The following is a 14,974-nucleotide window of genomic DNA, read 5'->3' as shown; positions in this document are numbered from 1 at the left end:
ACCTCGTCTGCATCACTGAGACCTGGGTGAAGGAGGAGGAGACAGTTGCCCTCAATAATCTCACCCCAGATGGTTTCATGTTTGTCCATCAACCCCGGACACAGGGGTGGGGTGTGTGGTGGGGTGATGCTCGTCTGAGATTCCATCCCCTTTAGGACGCCCCCGGTCCTGTCAATCAATGGCTTGGAGTGCTTAGGCCATTGCTGGGATTCCCCAAGAGGCTGGCTGTTTTGCTGGTGTACCAGATGCCTAGTACACCGGCATACAGCCTGTCATGGCTCCTTGAGGTCGTCTCTGAGTGGGCATTGATGTACCCCTACCTGTTAGTGTTGGGAGACTCTAATGCCCATGTTGATTCGGTCCCTTCTGTGGTAGCCACTGATCTAGTGTCATCCATGGTGACGCTAGGCCTCTCTCTTGTAAACACCAGGAGTCCCATGCATCAACAGGGCCACACTCTGGACCTGATCTTCACGGCCACAAGTATGTGGGCTTATCTTCTATAGAGTGCTGTGCTCTGACCATTATGTCCTCAAGGCTCAGATTGATGCTGTTGCGCCCTCCTATCTAGGCGACAGGGATATTTGGGTCCATTCACAGAGATTAATTGACCCAGAGTGGTTCCGGGATGTCCTGTGGGAGATCCTGCCCACTGGCAACTCTCTTGATGTGTGGTAGAGAGCTGGGATGGCAGGCTCTCTGAAGCCATTGAGGTTGTCACTCTGAGACACCCTCTCCACACCCATATCTGCCCATCTCCTTAGTATATGGAGGAGCTTTGTGGGTTGAAGCGGGAGTTGAGATGGCAAGAGCGAGTATGGTGGCGAGTTTGTGCTGAGGGGACAAGTCACTCATATAGGACACTTATGAGATCCTACAAGAGGGCCGCGAAGGAAGTGAAAAGGGTTTATTTTCTTCTTCTATCTCTACAGCAAGTTCGCACCCAACACAATTATTTAGGGTAGTTCAGACACTTATGACCTCTTCTATGGGTCCCAAATTTAAGAAATTGGCACTTAGCTATGAGGTTTTTGCAACTTACTTCATAGACAAAATCTTGTCCCTCCACCAAGCCCTTCCTGCCACTATTGATACTGTATGGGAGCTGGAGGTCCCTTGGGCATCTTTAGGTCCTCGTTTGGACCACTTCAGCTCACTTAACCTGCCGGATTTTGACTGGGAGTGATCCTGGACCTGGCGTTATTGCTAGAGACCCAGGTCACCCAGGCAGCTTGAGTGGCTTTTTATAATCTGCAGCAGGCACAGCAACTGGCCCCGTATCTCTCCTGCTGCAATTTGGCCACAGTGATCCATGCAACGGTCATCTCCAGAATGGATTACTGTAACTCACTTTATGCTGGCCTGCCTTTGACTGTGCTCCAGAAACTTAAACTTGTCCAACTTGCAGCAGCCAGGCTCCTTACTGGAACATCCAGTCGGGACTGGATCATACCGGTCCTGTACCATCTCCACTGGCTACCAATCGAGTTCCAGATCATGTTCAAAGTTCTGGTTTTAACCTTTAAGGCTGTGAGCGATTTCGGACCCGCATACCTGAGGAACCACATCTCCCCATATTGCCCCACCAGGTCCCTCTGCTTGTTGGAGGAGCATCTGTTAGAAGTCCCCAGCCCTAAAAGCATCTGGCTTTTACAACCCTGGCCCCCATTTAGTGGAACAGGCTTCCAAGAGAAGTTAGGGCCCTGCAAGGCTAACAGAAATTCTGCAGGGCCTGTAAAACAACCCTTTCCCCCAAGCTTTTCCACCTGGCCAGCCGGGCAGACTGTAAATATCCCATCTCTTGCCTCGGCTTCTCATGGGTATTGTGGGTGGGGGGGTGGGTTTGTTGCCATCTGTTTTATTTGTTTTATCTAAGTTATATGGACCTTTTTACTGAATTGATTTTATATATTGATGTTCTATTGTTGGTCCTCTTGTTGTACGCTGCCCTGAGCCCTTCAGGGGAGGGCAGTTTATAAATGCAAAGAATAAATAAATGAATAACATTTTATCCTAATATTTGACTGGCTGCAAATTTGATATCTTTCATCCATAAGGTTTCCCATTGTTGGAGAAAGATTTCTTCCTTGAAATTTTGCATCCATCTAATCATACATGTTCTGTTTGATTCAAGTAACAGCTTATGAATTCATCTTAATTATTGGTCTTTTTTACTACATTATCAGCCTTCAGTCAACTCTTGCTGTGTAGATGTACTTTAAATTTTGAGACTAGCTGAAAATATAATTGCCATTGTACTTTTCTGCCTTCATCATTTTTTGCCAAGACTAGATTTCTCCTTGATAATTAATCATATCTCCATATGATTAAAAATAATTATTTTTCAAACATTCTTATCATAGTGAGTCTCTATGGGAGACATTAATGGGGATAGTGAGGGATTAATTTTTTTCAGGTAGATCTCCAAATTCTAAACAATCCATTTCTGATTATATAGCTTCTATTTTGCATTGCATTTTTATTTTTTTAATCCTGTAGGTAGTTATATAGACCTTCTTCCAAATATGCCATTTCTGCTTTTATTAGTCTTTGGTCTAGATTTTTAATCCAGTCCACAATCCAAATCATGTTGGCTGCTTGTTAATATCGTTTATGTGGGTACAGCTAGTACCTAATATAGTTTATATAGGTGCAGGGAAATCTATATGCTCTAGAATTGACCTAAGACATTAAATGTAATTCTTTTTGCAATTCCATATGAACTGATTTGTGTCTAAGTTTTCTTGTATGATAACATATGAAATTAAAAACAAATGATAGTACTATCATTTTTAGATGCTTTTTTTGGCATCGAAGAATATAAACATTGCTTTCTTCTTTTTTTGCACAAATTCTATTGTAATCACAATGTTTACATTTTCTTTCATAAATTTCACTGGCACAAAGCCAATCTGATCTGTGTGAATTAATTTATTATTCATTTTCTTATTCTCTCTGACATTATTGAGATAAAAAGTTTACAACCCACACTGAATAATAGGTCTGTACTAAGATTGTGGAAGCTGTATTTTAATTAGTATGTGCCAGACCAGCTGTGGACTTTGTATATTTTCTTGGCGGTTTTTTAAAACTGTAAAATTGCTAAATTATTAATTTGGGGGGGGGGAAGGGGGAGAGAATAAGAAGGAACACACTTATCCTGCAGGCACAGGTGATTTTTGGCCTAACTGATAACTGAGAAGTATATGTTGTTGCTGTGTCATAGGGTGACAAAGAGACCTGGGGAAGAACATCCCTGCCTTGTCTGGGCAAACATCAGATGTGACAGTTTAAAATCATACCAGCAAATAGCTCTTTCACTTTGATATAAACTTTGATAACACCTTCACTTTGATAAAAAAAACCTTTGGGTAATAACCAGCTATTGTTTATTTTAACTAGGCAAATAGCCACTTATAAAAACAGTGTAGAATTTTGCTAAGGAATCGAACGCTTACTGTTACATTCAGCCCTGGATTTCCTGTTTCCCCATGCACTCTAGAAAAACTATAACTTGGGCTCAAATCCTGAGAACATTTTCTTGGAAGCAAACCCCATTTACCTCTGAGCAGCCTTGCGTAAGATTGCTGTTTTACTCTGCTGCAAAAACATTAAGGCAGAGCTTTACTGATAAGGTGAAATGCTTCAGAAAATCTAAGACACAACACATGTTTTTGACTGAAAATAATTTATTTACAAGGATTTATAGTAATATAAAGGGAGTATCATTGATATTAAAATGAGACAAATACATGACTAATTTGCAGTGCACTCACACAACTAAAGATAAGGGATATTACAGCCTGCAGATTTACTAGCTACAAGTTCCAAAAAGGCACTTCCTCCCAAATAGCATGCTTAATCCAAATTTAGGAGGAAACAAGTATGAGCTACAGTATATATTCACTCTAGTAAATTAGAATTACAAGGGGAATCTACTATATGCTCTAGAAATGACCGAGGAGTAATCTAAGAATGTTGAAATTGGCTTCCTGCCAGTTCTAATATTTTAGTAAATGGTTGTTCTTTTTTCTTCTGAATGAATCCAGAATGTTGCTTTGATTGTAGCTGGTCATGGCACACCTCTTCAGAATACTCTGAAGGTCAAAGTCTATTAAAGGGTCAATTTTAGAATACAATTATGCAAATAATAGATTCTAGAAACTCCAGATCTTGTGACAATGTGGTTTCTAAACCCCTCCCCTACAGCAGAATTCTGGATACTGAAATGGCCAAATTATCTAGAAATGAACTCCTTGAAAGGAATCCTTGCTGATCATGCCTGCACTAGAGCAGAAGAAGGAGAACAAGAAAGAGATTGGAACAGAGAAATCATAGCCATACATTTGACAGCTGAACTACACCTCAGAATATTCGATCATCAATTCAGTTAGTCATGAGGGGCAACCCAGTCCAGAAGGCAAGGCAGCCAGGGACAGTGCTGCTTTCATTTCACCATGCTGACTCCAAAAGGGTTTCAGGTGGTGCAGGAAGGCATGAAAACAAACAAAAACCCTGGCCACCTAAAAAAAAGGACTTAAATCACATTCTGTTGGCATAAGGGCAGTGGTGGGATTCAGCAGGTTCACACCACTTCCGCAGAACTGGTTGTTAAAATGATGCTTGTAAACAACCAGTTGTTAAATTATTTGAATCCCACCACTGCATCAGGGATTTGTTCCCAGGCTGAAAACCAGTGGAAGCTGACTAAAGTTGGCTCCACCTCCAGAAATGCACCTAGCTTACCCCCAGTTGCACCAGTCTTTTCTGGGTTGGGCTCTGCAGAGCTGTGCAGTGACCGCCTGCTGCCCTGTTTCACTGTTTGCTAGAGTAGGTGCCATTTATGTTGGTTGGGTGGACAAACACATTGGCATGGGCCCGCATCACTTTCAGGACATACATTGCTCCCCACCCTGGATTGGGTTATAAGTCCCATTGAAAGCAAAGGCACGCATCATGACTACATTTTTCCTTTTGTTACAATAAGGTTTGTAGCCAGACCTATTGCATGTTTGTGCATATCTAAGGGCCAAACTAGATACAACAGCATCCTCATGGCTGCACAAGAAGACCCTCACCATTTAAAAATGATTTTAAAATGCCATGAGGGGTTTGCAGCATGATGAGCGGAGACACTTTCCCCCCTTGCGCTCCCCCCCCACCCCGTAGCTGAATGGCACATGCTCTTCCCTTTCACATGGTTGTTCTGACACTTACAAAGGTACAGGGAAAGGGGACAAGCACCATATTGCTCTCATGGCACTTTAAAATGCCAGTGGCAATGTCCAATGGCAATGAGGGCACCATCACATCTAGTTTGGCCCTAAATCATACTGAGTTCAGTAGAACTTGCTTCCAAACCAACTTGCATAAGAGCACAGCCTTAACCATGACACCTCTGTCCTGTCACTACTGGTTTTATTTTTTTTGTTATGCAAATATGATATACCTAATTTATTTATATTGTGAAAGTATACAAAATGTCATTCAGATTCAATGCAACTAACCATGAAACTGATCAAAATCACATAAAACCAACTGTTATTTCTCCCTTTCTGGTGTTTATTTTGTTTTATTTTATTTTAGTGGTTATTGAACTGAGCAGTTTTCTTTTTCTTGACTTTCCTTGTAGCTTGGATATGTTGTTCTGTTTGGATTAGTTATTTTAGGGGCGTTCAACCATTGCTTTCAAGTACCGTAGAAATCATACTTGTGGTTGGGCAACTTTTTGGGGTTTCATATATTTACTGTCAGCGTGGTTTTTTCCTGCACAATTCTCCATAATGTCCTTTTCCAACCAACAGTCTGTACAGGCTTTCCTACTGACTCCACAGCTTTCTTGGTTGTATAATGTTGGGCTAGATGTATTTAAAATCTCATACGTGTGAAAAGAAAAAAAATAGATTGAATAATAAGAACTTGAATGGTCAGTGATGGACTGCTCACATCCACAACATACTGTTCAATATCTCTTGGTCTCCTGTGGCCTTGAACTTTCCTCTGGGGGCAGGGCTCAAAAGACAGTTTTCTTTCACCCTGTGAGAACATACTTGTCCTTCCGATCCAAACTGTTGTTAAAATGAATGGAAAAGCAGAGGAATGAGGTTAAGATCATCCCATACACCTAGGGAAGAAAAGCAAGTGAAAAGGAATTAAGTATCATAATTGGTTATGTCAGTATTAATGTACTTGAGCACAGTAGGACCCACTAATATGGATGAAGAAGGCTGAATCCAGGAGTGCCTGGATGCTGAAGATGGGATGCAAATGCTTACTGTGGTATCCTGTTACCTAGAAAACATGTGGAACATCACTGTCTAATAATAGTTACTTCAGGCAAGGCAGAATATGTTAATGTAACTGTCATCTGGTCCTGTTGTGAGGGATGTGTTTTATGACCCTGGTCAACTACGACACCAATTTCTTCCTGGCAGTTCAGGAGAAAAGTGGTACAAGGTTCCAGCTATTCAGATACTGCTCACTCAGTATGGTGTCAGCTTTGAAAGTGGAAACACACTACAATGCACTCGAGTAATCACGACAATATGGTGCTGATAAACCTCTTCTGGAGATACTGCTGTAGAGGCACACCTGCTTGATTCTACCCATAAAGTGTCTTGCAGAAATTGTCATGGCTTACTGCAGACAATTCAATATTAGCATGGGATGTGCTGGGATAAGTACATAGTTCCATTTCTTGAAGGATAACAACCTGCTCATCCATTTTAGGGTGCAAGTAGATATGACAAAAATCTGCATCAGTCTGTAAAATATAAATAACATTTGTATGCACAGTTGTGGTTTGAATTGGGTTAGGGAGAAGGAATTTAACCCATCAGTTCTGAAACTGGGCTCCCACTGCTGTTTTCAGAATGTTAGGAGTTGGAGGTGGGAAAGAGAGAGAGAAGTTTTAAAAGGATATACGATATATTTTCCCCTTTAAGAGGTTGGAGGGTTAAACTCATTTCTCCTTTCCATGTGGTCAGAATCCAAATCAGGGCTGTATTCCATAGTTTACATTTTACAGACAAAAAATGATTTGTGATCTTCATCACCTCTCTTTTATTTTAACGCTGCTTTTCCATATGATCAAAGCAAAGGAAATTGGAGGTATATCACAAAATAATAACTTGTATAAATAACACACAAACTGATATCTGTTGTTACATGCATAAAGCATGAGAGTGTGGTTGGCAACAAAATTTAAAGGCCTTAATCTTAGTGAAAGAGCTTGTGCAAGCCCTTACCATTGCGCAATTTAACGTTATGCCCTCTGCTTTACTAAAGGGTAGGTACAATAACCTAGATAAATCTGCAAGGCTATGCAGTTGCAAATCTAATGTGGTCGAAACTCTGGCCCACCAACTCTTGCACTGCACCAGATTTGATAAAATTAGATCTAACTATACCCCATTTTTCTTTCAATCTGGGCTGCCTGATCTGACTAGGTTATCTCTATTGTTGAATAACCTGGACGCTGGTTTTTGTGAAGAGGTCACTAATTTTATTATGGAGAGCTCCCAGTAGTACGTATTTGACATGGTCCTTGCGGGGCCTTCTGCTTTTATTATCTATTTATGTATCTGCTTCTGATTATGCCAATAAAGGCTTATGTATGTATGTGAAAGAGCTGGGAAACATTTTCATCACCTAAGTTTCCATCCGATGGCTATGCTTTCCCCAGTCCCTTTACAGATTAGGAAGGTTGCTTTCAACTGATTAAAATGCTGAAAATTTTACAGAACTATGCTCTTAGCCATCAAATTGGACCAGCAGCTCTGTTTCAACTGCTTTAGAAAAGCAAGATGGCACCAGAACATACATACTTACAGGGCCAGAGCGAGGGAGAATTGCGCCTGGTGCACGCGTGTGCCCCGAACTGCTGCCCCCCCACCCCCATCCCATAATGCCCCAGAACACCCCCGCCTTCCCCCCGCACCGGCACCTGCACTTGCACCTGGTGCATCACGCACCCCTACGCCACTGCATACTTACCATGATTATAGTTGTAATGATCATCACTATGGAGACAAATCTCATGTGTTTTTTCAAGATGTTGTGAATTGCTTGGAGGCAATCCTGCAATTTGAGAGAAATGGCTATAAAGACAGAAAGAGCTTTGATAAATTAAATTTCCCTTTTAACCGTACAATCATACCAGCTCTTCACAAATTCAGTGTTTTACGATGCAGTCCTATCGACAGGGAAGATTGTAACTCTCTTTAGGACTGCACTGCTAGTATGCTTCACTGTTAACCTGACTTGGATGAGATGTCCATTGTTTCTCATCCCTGGAACATTTGCACTCTGCTGATGTTCCCAGAAGTAATCAGTCAGGGGCCTCTGGGAAACTCAGGCCCTTTCCCCACTTACCTTAAGCCCCGCGCTACTCTTCTCAAGTAGCGCGGGGTCCCCCGGCACTCCCCACTACAGGGGCAGTGACAGTGCAGCTGCCCCGACGCTGCCGCTTTCGTGCCCCCTCAGCGTGCGGCATTCCTGGCGCTCCTTGAAAAGGTGCCTTTGATGACCCCGCACTCTGTGTGGGGAGCCCGGGCGCACGTCAGAGATGCCGCGGGCTGAGAGTAGCGTGCAGCAAAGGGCAGCAAAGGTAAGTGGGGAAATGCCCTCAGAAGCGGGACACCAAGGCAACAGCTCTCTCCAGCTACTTTTCTGGCATCTGTTACTCATTATTTCCTTTGAACATGGGGAGTTCCATTTAACTTCCATGACTATCCACCACTTACAGGTGCAATCACCATGAACTGAGGTTATAGGGGAAACTGTTTAGAACTGTTTAGGACATAGTGTGATACACCTCTGAGGATGCCAGCTACAGATGCAGGCGAAACATTAGGAACAAAATCCACCAGACCATGGCCATACAGCCCGGAAAACCCACCAGAACCAGCAAAACGATCAGTTTCTAATTCAGCATTGTGTATGTGTCTATTTGTGGAGAAATAATAGAGGTTGCATTGTCAAAGTCCTGACAACATTTTTAAAAGCTTCATTTTCTAAAAAATCTTCCAAGAGGTGTTTGGAAACTCTATTGAAACTCTGAAAAGCTTAGTTAAAATCCATATTGCTAACTTATGAGTTTATTTCAGAGGATAGTTGTGAGGGTCTGCAGTGGAACAGTAAGATTCAAGTCGAATAGTTCCTTACAGACAAGCAACAGTTTCAGGGTATAAGTTTTTGAGTCAAAGCTCTCTTGGTCATCTTCAACTGTCAAAAGGTTTGTACCCAAAAAATCTTGCTTTTCTCTAAGGCTCTACTGGACTTGAAATTAGCTGCTAAAAGTTAATTTGTATATGATGGCAATGTTAATTGTTAAATGTTCGGTGATCTTTCCTGTAATCTATGGAATCTCAGATATGCATCCTCCTAGCATCTAGCAGCAATGGAAGGCCAGCACAGCATGTTACTGATGTGTGGCTGCCAGAGCAGCCCTGTCTCCTCCTCCTTCCCTCTCCCTAATTCAAAACATGTGGTATCATGTAACTGTGTTGCATTTCCCTGTTCCCGATTCATTTTATTGACTTTTGCTGTGGGAGCCAGGAAACTCACAATACACTGATGCTACATCACACATTTTGCATCAAAGAAGGCAGAGACACATGGCTGGTGCTTTTAGAATCACTTATGACATCTAGTTCTGCCCTGAGGGGTTGTGAGTACTCCTCTCCTGTTCCAAAAGGAACCATTTTCAGAGGTAAAGGATGAAAAGACCACCTTGATTAATGTCTAACTGAAGATCAACATAATCCATTTGGCTGACTCTAAAAAAATCAGTATGCAAATATTCTAAATTGTAACCAAGCAATAAAGAGATTAGTCAAGCAAGTGAACTGAGCAAAATCACAGAGCATAGGGAGACCCTAGTTTTATTTTTATTTTTATTTTATTAGTTTTATATACCGCCCTCCCCCGAAGGGCTCAGGGCAGTGTCCAACATTAGCCATAAAAACAATTAAAATCAGTAACACAATAACAAGGACCATATAACTAACCCTATAACTTGGGCTTCAACTCCCACCCCTCCCCCTTACTTGTACCCATGGGAGGCCAGATGTTTTTTATATGGTGAAAAGTCGATGTTGCCCCGGCTGGCCAAATGTCTGGCGGAACAGGTCCGTTTTGCAGGCCCTTCGGAAACTCTGTATGTCCCGCAGGGCCCTAATCTCACCTGGGAGCCTGATCCACCAAGTAGGGGCCAGGGCTGTAAAGGTTTGAATATCTGCATTGCCAAGGAAACTTGCTGGGTGACTTTGGGGCAGTCCAATACTCTCAGACTAACGTACCTCACAGGGTTTATGTGAGGATAAAGTGAAGAATGGTAGAATAATGTAAGCTGCTTTGGGCCACCACAAAGGCAAAGGCATAAATAATTACATAAAAATCAAAATAAATGTTCTAGGGCAGTAGTTCCCAACCCTTGGTGATGTGCAAATCCAAATTTACTCTGCATGGTGGTCCATCTAGGGATGGCCCAAGGGTTTTTGTGTGTGTGTTCTAGGCAAACTAGGACCTTGGCATCCATCTAGTCCAGCATTCCATTTTCTGTTGTACTCAACCAGATCAGAAACCAACAAACATCGACCCCCACAGTGAATCACAAGCGAATGGGAATTTATCCTCTCCCTCCTCTGCCAACAGTGCACTCAGGCACTGGGTGGAGAAGCTATGCAACGATGGCAGATAAAGCCGTGCATCCAGATAAAGCTGAACCAAAAATAAACCTGAAAATGCCATTTTGGTTTTTTGGGGGAGTTTATTTTTGGCCAGAAAAAAAATATGGCAGCAATATAAAGGAGCTGAAAAGTGGATCCTAAAAAATGCTGAGCATGTGGAGCTTGGAGGCAGCGGGCATTTTTCAAGTTTTGGTTTAATAACTCTGGAAATTTTCAAAAAACTTTTTTGAAAAGGTGCTATGTGGATTCAGGTTTTCAAAAAATTTCAGAAATATTAAATCTAAACACAAAAAATGCCGAGGAGGGGGAAAAAAAACAGTGCACACCCCCAATGATAGATAGTGGTAAAAAGGTTGGCAGCAAGAGGGGCTCAGTGCAGGTAGTGAAGTACTGCAGGGGGCTGGGCAACAGGTTGGGTTGCTGAAAGAACAGTACCACAACAGAGCCCGTACATGTGCACACCTCTTTCTATCAGCCTCAGGTTATGCCACAGTATGCTGAATAGCTCCAAACTACTCTCCAACCTTTCCCCACTTCTTTCAGCTGCTACTGTGAAATTACCAATTACCAGACAGCTCCTCTCCCCTGCTGCCTCCCCCCCAGCCACATTATTATCACAAAGAAGGAGCGAGAGATAGGAATGTGAGAAGCTGGCAAGGAACAGAGAAAGAGAAGGACATGAAGGGAAGGAGCAGTCATTGGGGAGGGCTGACCAACGGCTCACTTTCAGAGACTTCACAGGTTTGGAAACACTTTTCTAGGGGAAGGCAGATGCCATTTTCCATCCCCTCATGGGAATATGGTGTTCCACTATGGTGGATTCCGCACAGGCAAATATAATGGGTGTGGTGTAGGGGGCAATACAAACCTTTGGGGGGGGGGGAAGACTTCGTACAGGTCTCGTCACCAAAATGACTTTGGCCCATTTTATTTTCTCAACCTGGGATTTTTTGAAAATCATGAAACCAGCGATCCTTTTGCGAAATCCCTGGTTAGGGCCACTCCCTCATGAACAGCCAGGCAGGAAATGCTTTATTTCCCTCCCTTCCACCTGTTCACTGTAAGTTCTGCCATCTGCAGTCAGGGAGAATCCCCATTCCTGCCATTCTGTGCAGGTTTCCCAGCAGATTGTGGGCAGTTTCTGTGAGGACCCTACAGGGTACAGAGTCCCCCAAGGACATTTTTGCCCCATAGCAGCAAGTATGACTGATCCACAGCAACACATTCATTATTGCTCTGCCATTGCAGGGAAGTCCCTTTCTTTTCCTTCTTCTTTTTTTGTGTGTGTTGCACATGCACAGCTATGCAGGTGCAGCCAATCATATTGTGGGACGATTGACATGGCTGCAGGGGTTCATTTCTGTATGCATGTGCAGCTATGCATGTGTTGCAGGAAATTAAAAAAAGAAGAAGCATTTCCGTGCCAAGGCGCGAATGCGATCTGGATTATTTCCATGGGCTCCAATCGCTGGTTGCACAGCATGCATGTGAACAAGAAAAAGGAAAATGGGCTCCTTTATAACGACTGCATCTGCTGTGTGGAATCCATCTATCCTGATTGCTTGTCAAAGATGATGCATGTTCTAAACAGAAATAAAAAGCAGACTTCTGGTACCCTAAAAACTAGTCAGCTTGTTAATTTCAAGATGCCACAAGATTCTCCCCCCTCTTCCTTGATGTCACATACTAGCAAGAATCTGTTGTGTGTAGAATGTAATTGTTGGTGGGGAGGAGCCACTGTGGTAATACCAAATAGGTACTGATGGCTCAAGTAATTTTGCCATCTCAGGCAGTAAGTCATGCCACCTAAAGTAAGAGTGAGCCAAGCCTGCAGTGCTAGCAGTGTTGTAAGGACCTGGGCCAGGCCCAGGAAACTGCAGTCCAGGTTGGGGAGAGAATGGCAGTTCTCAAGCCTCTCACATATCTTAGATCGGGTAGTATCACCCTTCAGAACCTCTTTTCCTCTTTATCCTTGTCTCTTCCCCTCATCCTCTCCCCCTTCTTGGGTTTGTCTGTCTATCTGTTTATTGGGAGAGAGAGGGTGGTTTTATTCTGGGTTTTACTTGTGTAGTTGTATTTGTGATCTTAAAGGTCAGAGACAATTTTTATGTACCTGAGTGCTGGTAAATAAATATTTCATTTAGTTTGAATCAGATTGTCTGTGTTGCTCTTTCTCTTGGGAATATGGTGCAGGAATAAAACATCCAAATACACAGGCTATAGAGCCTTTGGGGTGTTGTGTGGTTTCCGGGCTGTAGAGCCTTTGTTTATCGGGATACAGACCCCATAACAAGCTAATTCACCCTCTCTGCATCCAGTTTGGGTAACAAGAAAAAGAAGAAGAGTTTGGATAATAGTCTGCTGCTCATGTGAAGGAGCAAGGAATCAAACCAAGATCTCCAGATTAGAACCCACCTGCTCTTAACCACTGCACCATGGTGGCAACAAGGTCATCGTAAACTGATTGTGACATAACAGCAAAATAACAACAACAATAATAAATGTGTATTACAAAAATTTCCTAAGTATTACAAGAACTATTACACAACTGTATTGTTGAAGGCTATTACACAACAGCTCTCCATTTCTCTGTCCTCCAATGTGAACCAACTCAGATACATGCTGCCCCAGGGAGCACTTTAAAAAATCTAACAAATAAATTCAAGGAAGTCTTCTAATATAACAGTACCTCATTAGCTGTCCCTGTTATTTCTGACTGGCATGTCTCATTTTCAATATTTCTTTCTTCTTCAAATTGTAGCTTCTTTCCACAACAGAGAAACTGAAAGAAGAAAACAAACCACCACCCATCTCATCATCATCATTCTCATTCTTTCTCATTCCCCCCCCCCCCCAAATTTAGGCACTTTCCCCCAGAAGGTAATTTTTTTTTTGGTGCAGGAAGTGGTTTAGTGTACCTCTAGTTGTTCAATTTTTTTATTCCCGAGTCGTTTTGCTGCCCCCTGCTTTTCCTGCTTCTGGGTTTGGGAAGAACTTTCTGAATGGCTGTCATTAAAAGCTCAAAGATGGCTTTGAGTGCTGTGTACAAAGATTAGAGAAGAAAGAAGCAAGTAGCCAGTTGTCCAGAAAGAAACAAAATGAGCAAAGGTTGACTTTCCTCAGTGGTTCCAATCAGATGATCAAAACAGCTCCAGCTGTGCAGGAGTCTGGTATTTCCTTGAGTCAGCTATCTGTACCTTGCCTCTCTCTCTTCCCAGAAAACATTCAATCTGTTCTGCTGTGTCTCACCATTGCTGCTTCTTTCTTTCAGTTCTTATTACTGCTAGAGAAGGGTGCAGTATTTGGAATGGCTAAAAATTCCACCCACTTTTCTTCCACCATGGGGTCCCTGCAGATCTGCCCTGCCCTTGGCACTGTTCTGCTCTCACCTCATTTGCACTGAGTAGGCAGCCTTTCCCTTAGGGCAACTACCACTTGCTGCTGCCACTGGCTTGTTCAGTCTCTGGAAAGGGCCCATTCATTCCATGTGGGTGTGCAACCATTGCCCAGATGGAGGAGCTGAATGGTAGCTGCTGTTATTAATTAAATCCCATCCACATAGCTCCCATCTTTGGCACTGGGCTGCTCTGTACTCCTGCCTTTCAAGATCCCCAGTTTGCCTTGGAAACACATTGGATGATCCTGACCTAGTCACTCACGCTCAGGTTTAACCTCACAAGGTTATAACGGAGGAGGGGGAAAAGATTGTTTCCCCATTGTTTCCCCATTGAGGAGAAAAACAGGCATAAATATCTACATAAATCCTTTTTACATGGAAAAAGAAGAACAAGCCCCTGTTGACTGCTTCCTCATTAGACACTGGGACAGGTTGATATGAGAGCATCAATGGCCACCACTGTTCAGAAGAGGGGGGCAGTGAGTTGCTGCTCATTTGCATGCCTGCATGACTGATGCTGCTGCTTCCATTATCAACCCAGTGTACTCAGAGCTGGCCTTTCCGTTGGGTACAGCAGAGCAATTGTCTAGGGCACCAGAACTGGAGGGATTCCCAACGGCTCTGGTGGCAAATGGACAGGCCTGCCACTGTGTGCAGAACCATATCAGGCCAATCCTCCTGTGGCGTCAGGATCAGGCACAGCAAATTGCCACCTATATACCTGGGTTGCCTGACTTTTCCTGTCACCACAACTGGCAGTGATACACTCCACATTGGCAGCAGGCTCCAGTCCCTGTTCTGTGGTGTGCAGGAAATGAAAGCCCTGGGCAGCACCATGCTGATGCACCCATGGAACATGGATGGTATTTCTGCTGTTTGGCTGACA

At 43.1% G+C, this 14,974-nt stretch overlaps 1 protein-coding gene across 3 annotated transcripts in view; it reads right to left on the bottom strand.

Moving 5' to 3' along the window:
* Positions 1-5,194: 5,194 nt before the first annotated feature.
* Positions 5,195-14,974, bottom strand: part of TSPAN32 (tetraspanin 32) — a 56,176-nt gene continuing 46,396 nt past the window's right edge. For 2 of the 3 annotated variants that reach the window (XM_048486014.1, XM_048486016.1), the window contains 3 exons: positions 13,381-13,473; positions 7,996-8,079; positions 5,195-6,124 (listed from right to left, as the gene is read on the bottom strand). In XM_048486014.1, coding sequence (XP_048341971.1) covers positions 6,032-6,124; positions 7,996-8,079; positions 13,381-13,473 — 270 coding nt within the window. In that variant the 3' untranslated portion in view covers positions 5,195-6,031. Of the gene's footprint in view, positions 6,125-7,995; positions 8,100-13,380; positions 13,474-14,974 lie in introns of all 3 variants that reach the window. The other variant, XR_007243627.1, reaches the window with a different exon arrangement.

Source organism: Sphaerodactylus townsendi, linkage group LG02 (genome assembly GCF_021028975.2).
Source record: "Sphaerodactylus townsendi isolate TG3544 linkage group LG02, MPM_Stown_v2.3, whole genome shotgun sequence".
In the NCBI taxonomy this organism is placed as follows: domain Eukaryota; kingdom Metazoa; phylum Chordata; class Lepidosauria; order Squamata; family Sphaerodactylidae; genus Sphaerodactylus; species Sphaerodactylus townsendi.
Note: the sequence above shows the minus strand (reverse complement) of the source record. Positions and strands in the feature narration are given on the sequence as shown.